The 19,765-nt window shown below is 35.9% G+C and overlaps 1 protein-coding gene and 1 long non-coding RNA gene across 2 annotated transcripts in view; both read right to left on the bottom strand.

Annotated features, from left to right (window-relative positions):
• The window catches only part of LOC131507160 (uncharacterized), a 213,960-nt gene that overhangs the window by 12,540 nt on the left and 181,655 nt on the right, over window positions 1–19,765 (bottom strand). The window lies entirely within an intron of this gene.
• On the bottom strand, window positions 7,277–9,346 carry TRAM1L1 (translocation associated membrane protein 1 like 1). The gene has a single exon (XM_058721524.1). The coding sequence runs from the start codon at window positions 9,164–9,166 to the stop codon at window positions 8,054–8,056; it is 1,113 nt and encodes a 370-aa protein (XP_058577507.1). The 5' UTR covers window positions 9,167–9,346; the 3' UTR covers window positions 7,277–8,053.

Genomic DNA, 19,765 nt, shown 5'->3' with positions numbered 1-19,765 from the left:
CTTCAATTCTAGCTTGGAATGTGGTAACATATATAAAAACTCCAGCAGTAATTCTGTGGTTAAAAACACTGTATAGGTTCTGAGATTGTAGTTGCCTGGGTTAAGCTATTTTCTGATAAGAGTTTAAAGATATTTGGTGGTTGGTTGCTTGAATTACTTTGAACAAATGGCTTAGCTTCCCAAACAACAACGTAGATTGTTGAACCCATGGAATTCTAGAATTGTGGGTTTTTTAAATATTTTTTAAAGTTTATTTATTTTGAGAGAGAGAGTGTGAGTGGGGGGCAGGGGGTGCGCAGAGAGAGAGCGAGAGAGAGAGAGAATCTTAAGCAGGCTCCATGCTCTCAGTGCAGAGCCCCACACAGGGTTTGAACTCACAAATCATAAGGTCATAACCTGCACTGGAATCAAGAGTCAGATGCTTAACTGACTGAGCCACTTAGTTGCCCCTAGAATTGTGTTTTTTTTTTTTTAATAAAACTTTAAAATCTTATAATGGACATATAGTTACTAATATGAGTAATGGTTATGTGCTGCATCATTAAAAATAATTTAAGAGGACTTCTATGCATCTAAAGTACTCCTAGGATATGAGAAGTGTGGAATACATGCTAATAGAAGCAATAAATTTTGTTTAGTTGAATAAATTGTATTTGCACACATTTCACAACCCTTTGGATGGCAATTTGCTGTTCTTTTGGGATAATTACCCTCTGTTTGGGTTTACAAGTTCTTTAATTGACTGAAATAGACATCCACCCAACCCTTACAAAATGATATGAGTTGTTTGTCAATATGTTAGCCAAAGAAAAAGCAAATGCTTAGTTCAAGGTCTTCTCCATTTGAATCAGTTTTAATTTTCACTTCTGAGAGAAAAAAAAAACTTATCTAAGTTAGAACAACACATATTGAAAAGACGGACAAGGATCTACTAATGGCATCCTTGAAAATATTTTACATTACTACCTCTGCTTGGATTTTAATGGTTGTAATGGGAAAATCTAATATCTACTATAATGCAATAATATAGCATAAAGGCAAGACCATGTGTACATCTGCTTATATGTGTGTGTTGTATGCAGCTGTTTCTTTTTTAAAGTATTTTGACAGAGAGAGAGGAAGAGGGAGAATGAGTTGGGGGCGGGGGATGCAAAGAGAGATGGAGAGAGAGAATCCCAAGCAGGCTCCAGGCAGCCAGTGCAGAGCACCTACAAGGACTTCCATCTCACATACTGTGAGATCCTGACCTGAGTTGAAATCAAGAGGGAGGCTTAACTGACTGAGCCACCCAGGAGCCCCTTTCATCTTTTCAAATAGCTTTGTTATCCTTGTTCTTCATCATTACAAAAGAGCTTTTGAGGATGTGGCAATGCTTTTACTCACGTGTGCATTAAAAATGGCACGCTGATCCATATATTGAAGGTTTTAACAGTAGCTTCACATTTAGAAGCAATACTAGCTTAATTCTTAGAAAAAGCATTCAAGTTTCAGACTTTGACAAATCACAAACACCATTAGGATGATACATGACTTTCAGCCATTTCTAAAGAAATGTCTCATATTTGGAACCATGGTTTTCATTTATGTGGCTGAAGAACAAATTATTAAAGTTTACATATGTTCGTTTTTGTAAGCTATGTGTAGGCCAATAAATAATGTATTCACTGCCACAAATCAAGTACATTGTCAGACTACACATTTTTATTGTGTGCATCCAGTGTAGTAGATGCTAACTTTACCCTAGTGATTTAAAGACTCATGACCCCAGATCTCAAACTGGCATAGGAGACAGGCAATAAATCAATAAGTAATACTTAAAACTGCAAAAGGGTGTAAAAGGGAAAGGAAGTCAATATTAGAAAAGACAGCAAAGGAATGTTATATTAAGTTTGGTGTGCTTATTTGTTTTAATTATGAGATAAAAGTTTATTTTAATTGACTTCACCAAATTCTGAGAACTACTATCTAAGAGATACTTAGAGACAGTTTATGAAAATGCAATGATGAAAAATGTATACTACTTGGTACCAAGGAGCTTGTTGTTTAGTACTCATAACTACTGAAATGGTTGTTGATCCTCTCATGAATTTTCCTATGTAAATGCTTAGATAATTTACTCAGTCTGAAATGTAATTTTGAATACATAAGAACTGAGTTTTTATTGGTACTATAATGTACCTAGACCAATGTTTTCAAATAAGTATAAAGATCTATCTTCAGAATTATTGTATATCTTGGGCACCTGGGTGGCTCGGTCAGTTAAGCATCCAACGCTTGATTTTGGCTGAGGTCATGATCTCATAGTAGTGAGATGGAGCCCTGCGTGGGGCTCTGTACTGACTGTCCAGTGCCTGCTTGGGTTGCTCTCTCTTCCACTCCCTCAGCCCCTCTCCCATTTGTGCACATACATACATACACACACACTCTCTCTCTCAAAAGTATATATATATCTATATCTATATATATATATATATATATATATATCTCAAAAGTTGTCACATGATATAATTTGTATTTTGTAATTTATGTAGGAAAAATAGTTAATAGTTACTATAAATTTAGTAACTCTTGAAAATAAGTGCATTTACTCAGAAGACAATTCTACTTGTTTTAAATATAGTAATATGTGTATTTGTAATGTGCATTATTTAGTCAACAATAAATCATACATTCAGGAAAAGATTCCGTATAAAATATCAACTAGATACAGAGGGAGCTATTGCTATACTTGAACTATCACCATACTTTCCCATTTCCTCCTGCTAAGACAGAGGAAAACTCAATGCCGTACATTTATATAGTGTTTAAAAATGAATAGGGGAGAGGATGATTGGATTGAGCACAGAGGACTTTTAGACAACGCAACTATTATGTATGATACTAATTCAGGGGATATGTTAATAATGGAGAAAGTTGTGTGGGGGAGGGAATTAATAGTTATATGGGACTCTGTATTATCTGCTCAATTTTGCTATGAAACTAAAACTTCTCTAAAAAGTAAAGTCTATTAAAAAATAAACAAGAAAATGTATAGGGGGAAATATCTACTTATGTGTGTGCATACGTGCATATATATGTATGCATAAATGCACATATGTATATGTTAAATGAGACCATTAAGTGTTTATATATATAGATTATATGAATCAGTCTATGCACACACAGTTTATGACAGTGTATAGACATATATTTTTAATCTTCATAGCAGCTTTTTGAGATAAACATCTTTGTCATTTCAGTGACATGCCATCCAGGACTTAGAATACTTAGGTGTTTTCCAAAGCTCACACAGCTCTAAGGACCACAGCAAGGACAACTCTGATTTCTTTTGTTGACCATTATTTATAATCATATTATTACCTTTCTTTGGCTGAATTTATATCAATACAACTGGAAACATCTTTTTAAAAAGTATTAAAATTTACAAAGTATATTTTAATATTTTTGTTGGCAACTTTGTATTTATTGGTTCATTTGAGGGACAGCTTTTTTATATTAATAAAACAATAAGGCCAGCAAGAGGTGGGGATATGAACTCTATGGTGGTATGCAAGTCTGTGATGGCTTAGGTGAAATCTCTACTGGGCACTAGGAATGTTCTGCTTTCTCATGTTTTCTCACATCATGAGATTCTAGGCACTGACATGACTTGATTTGTTAAATTGTGCTGGTGGTGTTGAAACTGAGGAATTTTTACCTTTAATTTGGGATATTCACTTCCCCTTTATTTAAAACAGATTTTTTTATCTGGGGTGCCTGGCTGGCTTAGCAGGTAGAGCATGCAACTCTTACTCCCTGGTTGTGAGTTCAAACCCCATATTGGGCATGGAGCTTACTTAAAGAAAAAAAAAAAGTAAATAAAATAGATATTTTGCCTGAATTATTGAGTAGCCACATCTCTTAACAGCAATGCTAGTATATTGTTACTGTGATGTTAATTTAACTGTTCATTTTTAAATCAAGCAAAACTTTAACCACATGTCAGATTCCACTTTCATTTCTTAAATTAGGTAAATATCCTCTATTGGTCAGTTTGTACATCAACGTATTTTTCAAATTGTAAAACAAACAAACAAACAAAAAATAGATTCATGACCCAATGCCGTAGCCCCAAACACGGTGATGGCACCTGCCAGGATTGAGCAAGAAGCAGGTGAATCACCTTGGGCAATATCCTAACTTTTGACTTATTTCACATGTATTGAATACTTAAAACTTCCAGCGGTGGTGCAGGGATTTAAAAAGGTTTGTTTATAGGGATTTAGATGTTAAAATTTAGACAGTCACATGACTGTGGAATCATGAGGAAAATTCTAATATTTGGGATTGTGATTTTTTTTTGTATGATAGATTTAGAATAATTTTCTACATACTTGATAGGAATTTGTAGGTACTACTATTGTATTCAGTGTGGATAGTTCCTCTAGGATATGGGTTTGTTTGAAAGATAGCAGTGAAAAAAACAAAAACAAAAACTCGTCTATTTCCAGAGAAATTCAGCGATGGGAGTATTTGTGAATTCTCCGGAAATCTGATCTGATATTAAATCTCAATTACCTCCATATACCCACTTATAAGGTTTACCCTCTCCTGCCCTCCAAGCCACCCTTCTATCTCCAGATTACAGTGATTTGGGCTCCCAACAGAGAGCCCAACTGGCATCCTCTGCCATAATACGAGTACCCAAATCCTAGCCTGCTCCATATGCCACATTCTCAACCATCCTTTCTCTGAAAGCACTTCCTCGTAGGAACTGCTCCAATGTCATTTCTGGTATAAATCATCAGTAGTCTTTTATTACTTTATATAAACGATTCTCATTTAGTCTAATTGAGAATTTAAAAATTTTCCCTTGTTTTTCCAAATTAAAATAATATCAGAATATATTCTGTCTTCAAGAAAGCTTTAAAATAATGTTGTAAATAATCTTCTTGAATCTATTCCAGGTTAATACACTACTGGCTATACATTTCCTCTACAGGTGAACAAATACTTATGAGAGTCAATGAGGAAAACAAGGTTATCGCTTATTTTTATTGAAAAGAAATGGAGAATTATACTGACCCCAGGAAAATAATAGGACCTAAAACTTGCTTGTCTTTTACAAATATGTATGTTGAGAAACACATTTACACTGTTTAAGAAAAATTGGGATACAATTTTAGCTAAATGCTAGAATATTTTTTGTAAAGAAAATTCACTTTAAATCCATCCTAGTAAATCTATTCTTGTAAACTTATTTAAGGAATAAAGTTTGGCAATCACTGAGGCCAATAAATCAGAACAGAATCTCTAAATTCAAATATCACACATACTTTTACGATTTTTGCAACTTTTGGTGATTAGTTGAGTTTTCATAGGGTTACTAAATGCCTGCTTTAATAATATCTGGCATAATCATAATGGAAATTTTGTTTCCACGTGGTCCATTTTGACAGAACCCAATTGTCACAATGAGATATATTATAGCACGATTTTTTTGGAGTGTACTATTAATGAGGGACTTAACAATTTGTATTGCAGAATGTCATTTGTAACATTGCTTTCATCATATATTTGGCATACATTTATACTCTGGCAACTCTTATTTAATTTTTACGAATAGTTGAGATGTACATGACATCTTTCCCCTTTTCTCTTTCAGTAACCTTGCTGCCTTTCGTGAACCCATATTTTACAAGAAATTTGCTGTGCCTTTTTCCACAGGTGAAGCATATAACCTCACCTGACCAATCAATCCAGTATACCCCTTTATCTAAATGCGTTCACTAAAGGTAACTCTCAGTATTCTGAATTCCAGAAATCTGGTTTTCTCTCTTACTCTCTACCATGTAGTGTGCAGATATGAAGTCTAGAATAGCTGTAGTCATTTGCTACCAAGCAGAAAGTTAATCTGAGAGGGATAAAGTCAAGAGAATCCCAGGGAAATTCACCTGGGCCTTAATCATATTTAACGTCAAACCCAATTTAACTCTTGGCATTTTTAGTCACATAAGATAACGATTTTCTTGTAATCATTTACCAGTTTAAGTCAGTCCTGCACTTATTTTCAGATGAGTATATAATGGATAAGAAATTTGTTACCAGGAGTGGGGTTTCAATAACAGGCTAGAATTCTTTCCAAGTAAGGGAAGTGAGAAAGACCACTCTAGACAGAAGAAAACAGAAGTCGAAGATCTTTGTTTTACAATTGCACAATGGTTGGTTAAAGTGGAATTATTGTAATTTGGGTCTCAAGGCATGTGCTACTAACAAGACAGCATTAGGCAATTGAGGGGGAAAAGTAGGACAATGGATTCTATAGCCTAAAAAGAAACAATCTTGCTTTGTTATGCACTTCTCAAACCAAACATAAAAGAAAGATTGGCCAAGAGTGGCTCCCCTGTCTTTCCTCTGTAATACAAGCATAGTAAGTTTAATTTTCAAGGACCCCCATAATTGTTAAAGCTGAATTACCCACAACAGCAGGCTATCAAAAGCAGAGAGATGAGAGACATTGTGGGGGAAAACAGAGAGAAACAGAAAATATAGTCTTGGGGTTCCTGGGTGGCTCAATGGGTTGAGCGTCCCACTTGGGCTCAGGTCACGATCTCAACATTTCATGAGTTTGAGCCCCGCATCAGGCTCTGTACTGACAGCTCAAAGCTTGGAGCCTGCCACAGATTCTGGGTCTCCCTCTCTCTGCCCTCCCTTCCCACTCACACTCTGTCTCTCTCTCTTTCTCTCTCTCAAAAATAAACAAACATTAAAACATTAAAATATATATATATGGCCCTATTCTAGCATAGTTTTTAAACATCGTCTCCTAAGAAAAGTATAAACACTCACATTATGGTGGTTAAAATGGAGGTTAAGACAAGGCAATAAATAAAATAAATACCCACTACAGCCCATTCTTTCTATTGGCTTTGGTAAAGATACTACCTATATATCTACATATACACATACACTTTAGTATACACACATATCCAAAATAAGGCTCATACAGATGAACATTTCCCAATTAAAGATGGAAACAGCACTATCATTATAACATTATTTTTGAAAAGCCTTTCATAAGACTATACATCCCCCTAATTTGTAAGTTACTTAATGTGTTGTGTTTTCCACACGGAATTATCCACTCTTTTTATAGATATTAATCAAGTAAGCATTGGTTTTCAAAATGATTTACAGGTTAAACAATATTTTTCCAAGATGCTGTGGATACCAAACTTATAACAAGCCTCATTAGGAATAATTTTTAATAAACAAAGCAAAAAAAAGCTAAGTCTGATTTCCTTTTACAGTAAATATTTAATTTTTTTTCATTTCTAGTTTACAAGTGTTTACAATGGACAAGAATGTTTTTACCTCTTCAGTAATACTTTTATATTAATTCAGGATATTTTGATTTAATATATGGTAATAAATCTTCACACATTCCCCATTAGTATTTTTTTTTATTTTTTTTATTTTTAAGGGCGATGTAACACTAACAACCACTACCTATAAAACGCATCATTATTTTGGTGGCTTTACAAATTTTTTCTCCAGTTGTAAGTTCTAAAAAAATAAAAATAAAAACAAAAATAGAAATAAAAAAAATTGTAAGAGAGGATACTGAAAATGTAACAAAGTTGAATTCCACCTCCATAATATTTCCACTTTATCCTAAAAGAGAACTTTAACAAATACGACATTGCTATAACAGACCACCTTGCTAATGTTATAAAAGATTAGCAGGAGCCAGAAATTGTGCCGCTGATATGCGGAATTTGGTAGTTATAGCTACACATCATTAGGAAAATGTTCAAAGGGAACTAAACAAATTATGGTGGTGATCCCTGAACCATTTGATGATGAGTCGCTTAATCTATATCAAAATTTTTTCCACTCGTGATGATCATCCTCTCCTCAAATACCTTTAAAAAAATACATTACACAGTACAATATCAGAAACCAAAGACAGCACAAACTATTTTCAAGAAGAGAAAAATCTCTAGCACAGAAAGGTATCTTGTAGTAAAGAGCAGACTTCTTTGGGGACCATAATCGATTAGCTTGCAATTCATTATGAAGATTTCTCTTTCTTTTTATGGGGAGAGTCTACTCTGTGTGAAGCTGCCACACCATTTTCTGTCCCTTTTCTAGAAGACCTCCCTTTGGTCCGTTTCTTCTTCACACTTGGGGCCTGAAGAGTAGCATCTTCCTCCATCCACCTCTGAAGTTGAACATTAAATAAATTCCATGTTATGTATGCCTGGATAGTGCAACTGGAGGACAGAACAGCAATTTTAGCTGCCAACACATTTACGTTCCCAGTAATGCCATCCGGATTCCGATTCTGCCCTCCGGCCAGGTGAAAGCCAACAGTCAGTACAGAAACAATTAAAGTCACAAGTCGACCCAAAATAAACACAATTGCCCATAGAGAAACCTCTTTCTGATACTTTTCATCGCTAAAATAAAACAGGTCACAAATGTGGGAAAGTAATTCCACGAAATAATGCATCATCAAGAGAACGAGTCCTAGATGGTTCAAGTACAAGAGGTAAGCTCCAGCAATGTGAAAGAGGTGAAGGCCAATGTAGACAAGTTGACGAGGGATATCTTGCTTTTTGGTTCTCTGGAAATAGAGTTCGGGGAAGGCATGAAACCAGTAAGCCAACTGTGATATGTAGAAAAACTTCATCTGAAATGTCATCATATTATGGGGATGAGCCCTCCATAAGAGAGTTGGGTCTGCCAGACAGTTTTCAGAAATTAGAATGAATGTGCCCCAAATACAAGAGACAAGGTAGAATACACTGAACTGACCAGATTCATTAAATTTGCTTTGTTTCGGTTTGGGGAACTGCATTCGCCTGTTAATTTTATCCAACACATACTCCTGAATTGTGGCGTGAATGATGATTGCCACTAGCATGTAAAAGAAAACCGTGGCCAGGTCTTTGATGCCGTAATAGTAAAGGAACTTTGATTCTGTGGCTCGGTCTTCTGCTGCAGGGAAGGTAACGCTGTGCTGAAGAGTAATAAAAACGATAGACGCTTCTGCTGTTCCCTCGAACATAAGCCCCAGCACGAAGAACATCCCCACACAGGCGACGAGGTCCGCATGATTCTGCAGGATGAATTCGTGGCTCAGGACTGGGGGGTTCTTGGTGCTCTTCTTACGAAACGCCATGGTAGCGCCTCCCAGATACTCACCGACGAGCCGCAGCTGCCTCCCCCTGGCTGCTCCTCACAGCGCCGCCGCTGCCGCAGCTCCGGGGGCTTCACTTCCCATCCCTGAGCCGGTCCCGGGTCGCCGCGGCCGCCCAGAAAGAAATAAATCAAAGGCAAGGGCCGAGCAGGACTGAGCATGCGCACCAGGGGGACGGCGGAGGCAGGAAAGGAAATCGAGCGCCGCGCCCCTGCCCGGCGTCAGGCCCGGGGTTGCGAGCGTTGATCTCGCACGTTGATCGTCGCCTCTTGATAGCCACTGCCGCCGTCGAGAGGCTCCTGAATTATTTTCCAATGGCATCTTCCTTAGTAGTCATGACAAAGCAGGGCAGCACTCTGGTTGTTCTTCATCAGGATGATTATGAAAACAGCATAATAGTAATAATGATAGAAGCAAACTCTCCTAGTGCTTAGCATTTACCAGGTGCTGTTCTAAGCATTTCGCTTATATTTATAAATGTATAATTTCGGGAAAACCCAATGAGGTAAATACGGGGTGATAATCATTTTTTTAAATTATTATTATTATTTTTTACAGATGGGAAACTGAAGTACAGTGAGGTTAGGTGAGATGCCTAAGATCACACAGCTGGTAAATGTCAGAACCAGTAATTGAATCCAGTCTGGATCCAGAGACAGCATGTGCTCTTGACTATTGTACTGTATTGTGCGTGATAATATACCTATTGTACATAATAATATTGTACATAATAGTTTACCTATTATTGTAAATCATTCACTCGTGGAAGTATTTTATTACAGCAACAACAAACCATACTAAAAAATAACTCCCTTGTTAGCAATAACAATTGTGGCATTAATTGTATTTATTATATTTTTAAAGGTGGAGTGATGGTTGGAAGGAGAGAGCTATTTATCAGTTCATAGGAAAGTATTTTGGCTGTAAAACCCCAAACTGATTTTACCTACTCTAGCAGATAAGAACCTCATTTTTCATTTTTTATGATTGTTGTATATAAATTTGCTAAAATACATGTTTGAAAACAGCTCATTTTTTTAAATGCTAATGGCCTTGCTCAATTCAAATTTCTTGTCAGTCTTCAAGTTTCTCTTGGAATCCACAGCATTTTCTTGTTTCTTCTGGGTCCCATGAGACATTATCATTACTGATAGTTAAAGTTTGATGTTTGGGATATACATTTCAGAAGGAAAGTACTACATGATATAAAGAATAAAGCGCACGTTAAATTTAGAATGGCCAAATGCCTTTTATCACTGTTTCTCTGCAAGCTGTGTACTAACAAAAGATGCAGTCCAACTGGTGTAATTACTTTTAAGATACTGAACAAAATACTCTGATCAATGGACAGTGTGCCTGCATTGCCTAAAATAGACAAACAGTTACATATGGAATTTGTTGCGGACAGTGTTCCTGAGTTAGGAAAAGTACTACCTACTTTACCACAATAAGAAGTCTCTATTTGGTTTTCCTAGCTATTACTCAGCTCTTGGTTCTGACAGCTCAATTATGAGTACTATTTGAGGTTAACTAAATCAGTGAGGAATGACAAATAGAGGTGCAAAAATTAGGACATCAAGAAATGAAAAAAAAGATCAAATTTGTTGAAAGCAGCCAGGAGGAAACAGTGAAAGAGAAGAGCGGTGCCTTATGGAAATTATCAAGAGTTTATTCAGAAAAATACATACTTACCTTTTTGAAACTAATTTTAAATATAGAATTCATCAGTCTTTCTATAGGAGTATACAATGGCTGTGACCGTTTTGTGGCATACTAACTAAATATAAAAAATGCTTGTATAATTCCTGAGCTGAAACTTCTGTTTATATATCTGTTTGGCTTATTTTTGGTAGGCTTTCCAACTCTACTTCTGCAAATGCAATAGATTTTGCCTTCAGATAATGTACATATCAAAGTGAAGAGCACAAATACTTATGCATAGATGTGAAATGTTATTACTAAAAGGAAGGCCATTATGAATTAGTTGAAAATTGTGTACAAGTAAGGGTGCCTGGGTGGCTCAGTTGGTTTAGCATCCGACTTAACTCCAACTTGGTGCAGTTTCTGGCTCACCAAGGAGAGAACTCATGTTGGTTCACTTACACATGGAGGGAACACCTATGAAAAGCCTGGAAACCTTGCTGAATTGAGGAGAGACAGGAGTTAGGAGATGCTGAGGCCATTGCTAGGCATAGTAACTGCAGAGAAAGGTGATTCAAGTGCTCCAGAACTTTGCATAAGTGTTCTCTAGATTCTGCTACTAGTATTAAGTCCTACATGCATAAGGTTAAAATATATGAGGCCAACCAAAGAATGATGGAGGAAATATACAAGTTTCCAAGAATCCCAACAGGACTAGGAGACTTTTAAGTTTGGAACAGTTAAAAATTAGAATTCTCGGGGCAGAGGGGGTGGCTCAGTCAGTTGAACATCCGACTCTTGATGTTAGCTCAGGTCATGATCTTACGGGTCGTGAGATGGAGCCCCCTGTCAGGCCCTGTGCTGACAGCATGGAGCCTTCTTGGGACTCTCTCTCTCTCTCTCTCTCTCTCTCTCTCTCTCTCTCAAAATAAATAAAGAAACATTAAAAAAAAAAGAAATTAGAATTTTCTGGGAATACTTGTGAAACTCTACTTTCAGTAGAGACCCAAGGAAAAAGTAAGGCAAAACTTGCCCAAAGGAAAAAGCTAATTCACATTTGCCCACATGAAGTTTTTTTTTTTTTTCAACGTTTTTTTTTTTTTTTTTTTTTTTTTTATTTTTGGGACAGAGAGAAACAGAGCATGAACGGGGGAGGGGCAGAGAGAGAGAGGGAGACACAGAATCGGAAACAGGCTCCAGGCTCCGAGCCATCAGCCCAGAGCCTGACGCGGGGCTCGAACTCACGGACCACGAGATCGTGACCTGGCTGAAGTCAGACGCTCAACCGACTGCGCCACCCAGGCGCCCCAACCCACATGAAGTTTTTAAGAAGTCTTGAAAGGATCAAGGTGCCCTGCAAGGATCTTTACTCTGCCAGAAAGATCCAGCCCTCAACAGTGTGAAATTTACATTGTCTAGTATCTAATAAAAATTATGAAGCAGAGGCTTGTTCAGCTGGAACTATCCATCAGAATGCCTGTATGTGGCCTCTCCATATGGTATTGTCATAGAGCAGGGGCTATAGGCCCCAATAATGAGTTTTCTTGTGAAACAGGCAGAAATTTTATGGCCTTTTGTGACCTACCATTAGAAGTTAAATCATAGCATTTTTCTGGTCAAAGTAGGCACAAAACTTTCAGGCTCAAGGTAGAGTAGTATAGAATAGTAGTATAAGGGGAAGGTGGGGAACATAGACATCACCTTAATAAGTAGTATACCACAGTATTTGTGGGTAATTTTTAGGTATCTATCTTCTTTCCTTTGGTAACAAATGTTTCCTTTCACATTAAATACACACTGTTTCTCCCTTCTGCAAACAAAAGTGTCTTGCCAGTATAGCCACAGTCTTGTTTATTACATAGGAACTTGAAAGCTAAATTTGATCCAGGCACTCAAGGGCTCCTTGGGTTCTTTCCTTTGTTATACTTGTTCTTCATCTGAAGACTTGTGAACTAAAGAGAAGTTTCTGGCACCCATACACCAAAGGCATAGAATAAAGGCAATAGACAGTTATATTCAAGATGTAGGCAAATGGGATGTGCACAGTACTCAATGGTCAATAATAATTATGGGACCTATCCTTAAATTCCCGAAAATCCCGAAATCTTTGATGTGAACTCAGTCCTCTTCCCTGGGAAATGGTGAAAGATAATATGTGTGTGTGTGTGTGTGTGTGTGTGTGTGTGTGTGTATACATATATATATATAAAATATGTATAATACATATATGTGTAATACATATATGTATTATACATATATAAAAGATATATAGAAGATATATAATATATAATATAATATAATATATAATAAAATATATATATATATATAAAAGATATATATATAAAAGATAAAAGACCCTAGAGGCTAAATAATGTTAATTTGTTCATGTTAATTTTTGTTTTTCTGATATAATTGTCGATTATACTATTAATTATGGAGTATCAAATATACCACAGTACTTCAAGAAATTAACATTCCATCAAACACCTTCCAGTAGAACCAGGAGAAGAATGGAAGGCTCCATGTCTATTGTCAAATCTTGGGAAAAGTATGTTTTAAAATGGTGTATTGATTTTGTTATATGAAACACTTGATTTAAAAAAGTAGGTAGAAAGTCGCACTATAATTTAGATACTATATCTTAAATCAATAATAATAATTAGTTCTTTTCATTAGGTATGCAATATAGCATTTTTATGTTAGTATTTTATCATTTATTATTTATATAAATAGCTTAGCTAAAAACCTCTTTTCAATTACTTATGTGTCTTTTTTTTAGCATATGTGCTGCTGAAGCGAGCACACTATGTGTCTTTTTGAAATGTGATTTTCCAAAATAGATAAACTGACATTGATTGTGAATTTTGATAAGATATAAAGTACATTCGGAACTTTATCATATAGACATTGCCTCATCTTTTAATATTTTTCTATCTCACAATGTAAAAAATATGTTTGTATACCTCTGTACTAAAAACCTTCTAATCATTCAAATTTAGATAACTCAAGTAAATGAAATAAATATCCAAATACTAAGGATGACAACTGGGTGTTGTGTGGAAGCATTGAACTACAGGAAATCTACCCCAAATACCAAGAGCATACTTTACACACTGTATGTTAGCCAATTTGACAATAAGTTCTATAAAAAAGAAACACACTAGAATTTAATAGCATTTAAAGAAGTAATATATTGGAAAATAACTGCTTCAAAAAATCAGACCCTAGTCACTTTAAATCAATGTTTGTAATTAGCATAACAAGTAGTCATAATTAACTGTGATCACCAAATTTTTAGCTCCATTAAGCAAAGCATAATACAATTTAGCTTGTGCGTGAAATTACAAAGTCTCTTGAGATTTGACTGATTCAGTCTTGAGTAATTCAATTAAAGAGATATTTATTATATTTAACTCATTTTTATAACTGATAAGACATGTGAAAACAAAGACTGTTTAAAAACACATTCTGCAATATGATTGAATATTTAATTTCTAAGGAAAAACCTTAACATACCATTTCTAAATTCTAAAACACCTTTTTGCAAATGTTTTTATTAGTTACCTAGCAAGTAAAAATAATATGAAGCATTGTTTAAGGATAAACTCCTAAAATAGGCTATTAAAGGCAGTCTCTCACTAAAATTGAATAATTGATAACAATTAAAAACAATATTTAGTAATTTATTTTGTCAAGTGCCACTTTCATTGAGCAAAATAACCTCGAACCCACCTTCATGGAACTTACATGGAGATTTAGAGGACCTGAACATTATACATATAATTGGCAGAAAGATAGTGAAAAATGCTAGACAAGGAAGATGGATAAGACAGTGAAGCAGAATGTGTGTGGTTGCTTTGGATAGGGTAGACAGAGGACAGGGAAAATTTCTTTGAATAGGACACATTTGAATACAGAATGCATGAAGTTAGAGAACACCACACAAGTATCTGGAGAAGACTGTCCTATGACATAGCAGTCCAAATACTTTGAGGCAAAGGCAAGAATGATTGTTCCATAAACAGCAGAGGCCAGAATAAGAGTGGAATGAGAGGGCTGACAAAGGTAGAGTGGTGGGGCATACCATGTAATGCCTTGTAGAACATGGTAAGGACCTTGAAGTTTGGTCTAAGATTGACAAGAAGACTATTTGAGCATTAATTTAAAGGGGCACTTTGGCTTCTGCATGAAATAACTATTTGTGGAAGGGACAAAAGTACAAAAGTATCACTGCAATTTGTAACATTACAATTGAACTACTGTATTTCATGACTCTTTTTTTCCTTTCCTTTTTTTTTTTAATATCTAAATTTGGTGCTGCCTATGAAGTCATTAAATAGATGAGAGATATTCCCATGATCCTAGTATTCCTCTATTTTTTTAAAAACTCATTTGGCTACATAATGCATATGATGTGGAATATAATAGGAAACCCCCTATATGGTTTTCTACATTTAGAAAACAATACTGCTACAATTATGTCTATGTCTTTGGTAGCCATGTTCAATTGACCAGTAGCCATTTCCTAGATGACTTCTTCAAAAGACCTACTTTGACAGAATCAATCCCTCTCCAATGATTTCTATAGGATTTCCCAAATTTTTTCTCTCTAGGGGTCTGTATGTACACACACACACACACACACACACACACACACACATATATATATATATATAATAGATATATATGATATATGAAATAGATATATAAATAAATATATAATATTTATAATATTATAAATATATTATATATATGAAATATATATAAATAAATATATAGTATTTATAATATAAATATATATATATATGAAATATATATATATATAGGAATTCATGGAACCCTGGGTGGCTCAGTCAGTTGAGCGTCTGACTCTTGAGTTTGGCTCAGGTCATGATCCCAGGGTTTGGGATTGAGCCCTGCACTGGGTTCTGTGCTGAGCATGGAGCCTGCTTAAGATGCTCTCTCTCTCCTTCTCTCCCTCTGTCCCTTTCTCCAGCTTGCGCTCTCTCTCTTTAGAGAAAAAAAAAAGGAACTCAAAAGTTAAAGTGCCATGAAAAGTAAATGATCATTTTAACAGTATTGTTGCAATTCTATTTTGATGCTAATATAGATGGAAAATTCCATAGTATCTTAACTGTTTTAAAAACTTTGTGAACAGAGTTAATCTAACTTCAATAAACCACATATATGATAAACATTATTTTTATACCCATTGTAAATGCCATTACTTTCTATTTCTGCATGAAAGAAATGATTCTTAGAGTTACTTAAAGCATTGACAGATTCTCCTTTAGAGAGATTTATGATGTTGACCTAAGGGTCATAAAACACTAAAGTAATTTGAGAATCTTCTGAGGTGGCTATCCTTTGAAGTTTTGTGTTTTTTGGGTTTTTGTTTTATGTTGTTTTGTTGTTGTGTTTTATTTCTAATCTATTTGTATTCTGATCCTTTAAACAATGCTTCAAAATATATGCTGAAAGAGACTAATATTCCTTTATGTATTGCTAGTTTATATGATTAATTTAGATATGCTAAGTCTGGTAATAGAACACTTATTCCTAATTGTTTAAAAGTGAATAATGATTTTTAGGAATATCCAAAAATTATAACTGCCCAAATAATATTAGGAAATTTTAAGCAGACTGGCACATTATACTGTCCTTTCTCTTGATGAGGACTTTCTCATTCAGTGAGAGTCTTTCGTCAACTCTTTCATTCTTCTGCTTATTACACATGGACTAGTGCTGAATTTCCCCATCTAGAAACTCTGCTACATGATATAACAAAACTCAGTTAGAAGAAGCTTTCTCATGCAAATATCCCAATGCTAGCAAGCATAAAAATGGATTATTAGTGAGCTTGAATGAAAAAAAAATATATTTAAGTTTGTTTTTCCTGAGGCTTTGAGAGTTAAGTCATGATATGAAATTGATTCCTGTTTCCAGAACAAAATGGCAACATAGATTGCACCTGATCTCTCCACAAAAATTTCTCAGACCTATTTCTCCAAGATTTAGATTTCCTAGTTTCACATGCTAATTCTGTCCAATGAGTGTGCAAGCAGTTAATGATGAAGCATAACTATCCCCAGCTGAGCTTAAAGGAAGCATAGGCTCATTTACTATACAGAGATAGAAAGAAATGGGAGTTACCATTTATTGAGAGTTTACTCTGGCCTTCTACTCTGCTCAGTTCTTTATGTATGGTAGAGTTCATTTAATTCCCATAACAATTCTTTAAAGTAGGTACCATTTTCTCCACTTTAAAAATGAGGAAACTGAAGCTCATAGAGGATCGCAAATTGCCAGAGTGAAAGCAGGAAGTTGAGCAGTCTAACTCAGGATGGAATGTTTGTTGCCAGAAAATTGGTCAGCCCACCACCAGCTCTGTGGAAAGGACATCATGCGGGCGAGGATGAGTGATGGGTATCTGTGTTTGAGGTTATTTAGAGTTAAATGACTTCAGGGTTACTGGGGAGAGGGGAAGGGGCTCTTGTGACCTAAGTCACCTGGAGCACAAGGCAATTTACGGGCAGAGATGGATCTTTCCTGTGGCATTCTTTGTATGGTATAAATATGAAGACAACACTGGAAGGAAAGCAGAATGGGGAGGAGGCTGATTTCCCTTGGCCTCTGGTATCCAGATGGCTGGGGCCAAGTGCAGAGAGAACTTGTACACTGTGATTGCTGCAGCTTTTCTGGCTATTACTATCCACTGACCACTCTAGCTACAGCCCCAGTTCTGGACATACTGAGCACATAGATCACATTGGTGGCAACTTCGATGTCCTATAAACCCCTGTTTGCCCCTGAAAAATATATCTAATAATTTTTAACTGTTGGCAGTCACAGGGACATGTAGTTGAGTGTGACTTTCTTAGTATTCATTTACTTATATAATTTAAGAATATGTAATGTTGCAAAAGAAAACCAAAGCTGGAGACATGACAATCCCAGGCTTTGACCTATACTACAAAGCTGTAATCATCAAGACAGTATGGTATTGGCATGAAAGCAGACACATAGATCAGTGGGATACAATAGAAAACCCAGAAATGGACCCATAAATGTATGGTCAACTAATTTTTGTTTGACAAAACAGGAAAGAGTATCCAATGGAAAAAAGGCAGTCTCCTTAGCAATTGGTGCTGGGAGTACTGGACAGCAACATGCAGAAGAATGAAACTGGACCACATTCTTACACTATACACAAAAATGAATTCAAAATGGATGAAAGACTTATATGTGAGATAGAAAAGCATCAAAATTCCACATGAGAAAACAGGCAGTAACCTCTTTAACCTCGACCACAGCAACTTCTTACTTGACAAGTCTCTGAAGGCAAGAGAAATAAAAGCAAAAATGAACTATTGGGACCTCATCAAGATAAAGAGCTTCTGCACAGCAAAAGAAACAATCAACAAAACTGAAAGTCAATGGATGGAATGAGAGAAGATATTTGCAAATGACATATTGGATAAAGGGTTAGTATCCAAAATCTATAAAGAACTTATGAAACTCAACACCCAAAAAACAAACAATCCAGTGAAGAAATGGGCATAAGACATGAATACACACATTTTCAAAGAAGACATCCAGATGTCAAGACACATCCAGACACACGAAAAGATGCTCAACATTATTTATCATCTGGGAAATACAAATCAAAACCCCAATGAGATACCACCTCACACCATTCAGAATGACTAAAATTAACATCTCAGGAAACAACAGATGTTGGTGATGATGTGGAAAAAGGGGAACCCTATTGCACTGTTGGTGGGAATGCAAACTGGTGTAGCCACTCTGGAATACAATATAGAAGATCCTCAAAAAATTAAAAATAGAACTGCCCTGTGACTTAGCAATTGTACTACTAGGAATTTATCCAAAGGATACAAAAATGCTGATTCAAAGGGGACACATGTACCCCAATGTTTATAGCAGCACTATCAACAAGAGCCAAATTAGGGAAAGAGCCCCACACACACACACACACTGGAATACTACTCGGCAATGAAAAAGAATGGGATCTTGCCATTTGCAACAATGTGGATGGAACTGGAGGCCATTATGCTAAGTGAAATAAATCAGTCAGAGCAAGACAGATATCACATGATTTCACTCATATGTGGAATTTGAGACACTTAACAAGTGATCATAGGGAAAGGGAAGGAAAAATAGGTAAAATAGAAAGGGAGACAAACCATAAGAGACCCTTAAATACAGAGAACAAACTGAGGGTCGATGAGGGGTGGAGGAAACAGTTAAATGGGTAATGGGCATTAAGGAGGGCACTTGTTGGGATGAGCACTGGGTGTCATACATAAGTGATGAATCTCTGGGTTCTACTCCTAAAGCTAAGACTACACTGTATGTTAACTAACTGGAAAATTAAAAAAAAAATAATGTGCTTATGATTTATGGATTATATATTTTTCAATTTTTTAATGTTTCTATTTATTTTTGAGACAGAGATAGAGCATGAGCAGGGGAGGGGCAGAGAGAGAGGGAGACACAGAATCTGAAGCAGGCTCCAGGCTCTGAGCTGTCAGCACCAAGCCTGATGCAGGGCCCAAACTCACGGACTGTAAGATCATGACCTGAGCTGAAGTCGGACGCTTAACTGACTGAGCCACCCAGGCACCCCTTATGGATTATATTAATCTCATTTGCCTTGAGGTATCATATATTTACATGAATGAATAAGTTTCAAGTAATTTTTAGTTAATGAATACTGTGTATTATGGACATTTTTGCAGTTAATCAAAGCCTTTAATACATGCTAAAATGCCTTAACTTTTAGAGATTATAGAAAAAAAAAATTCTAAAGGAGCAAATAATCATGGAACCAAACTGCAACTGAACAGTGACTGAGATAGGGTCAGTGATGAGAGAGAATAATAGGAAATTACACGTGCAAAATACCATAGTGATAAA

Source organism: Neofelis nebulosa, chromosome 3, assembly GCF_028018385.1.
Source record: "Neofelis nebulosa isolate mNeoNeb1 chromosome 3, mNeoNeb1.pri, whole genome shotgun sequence".
Classification (NCBI taxonomy): domain Eukaryota; kingdom Metazoa; phylum Chordata; class Mammalia; order Carnivora; family Felidae; genus Neofelis; species Neofelis nebulosa.
This window is presented reverse-complemented; position numbering and strand designations above follow the sequence as displayed.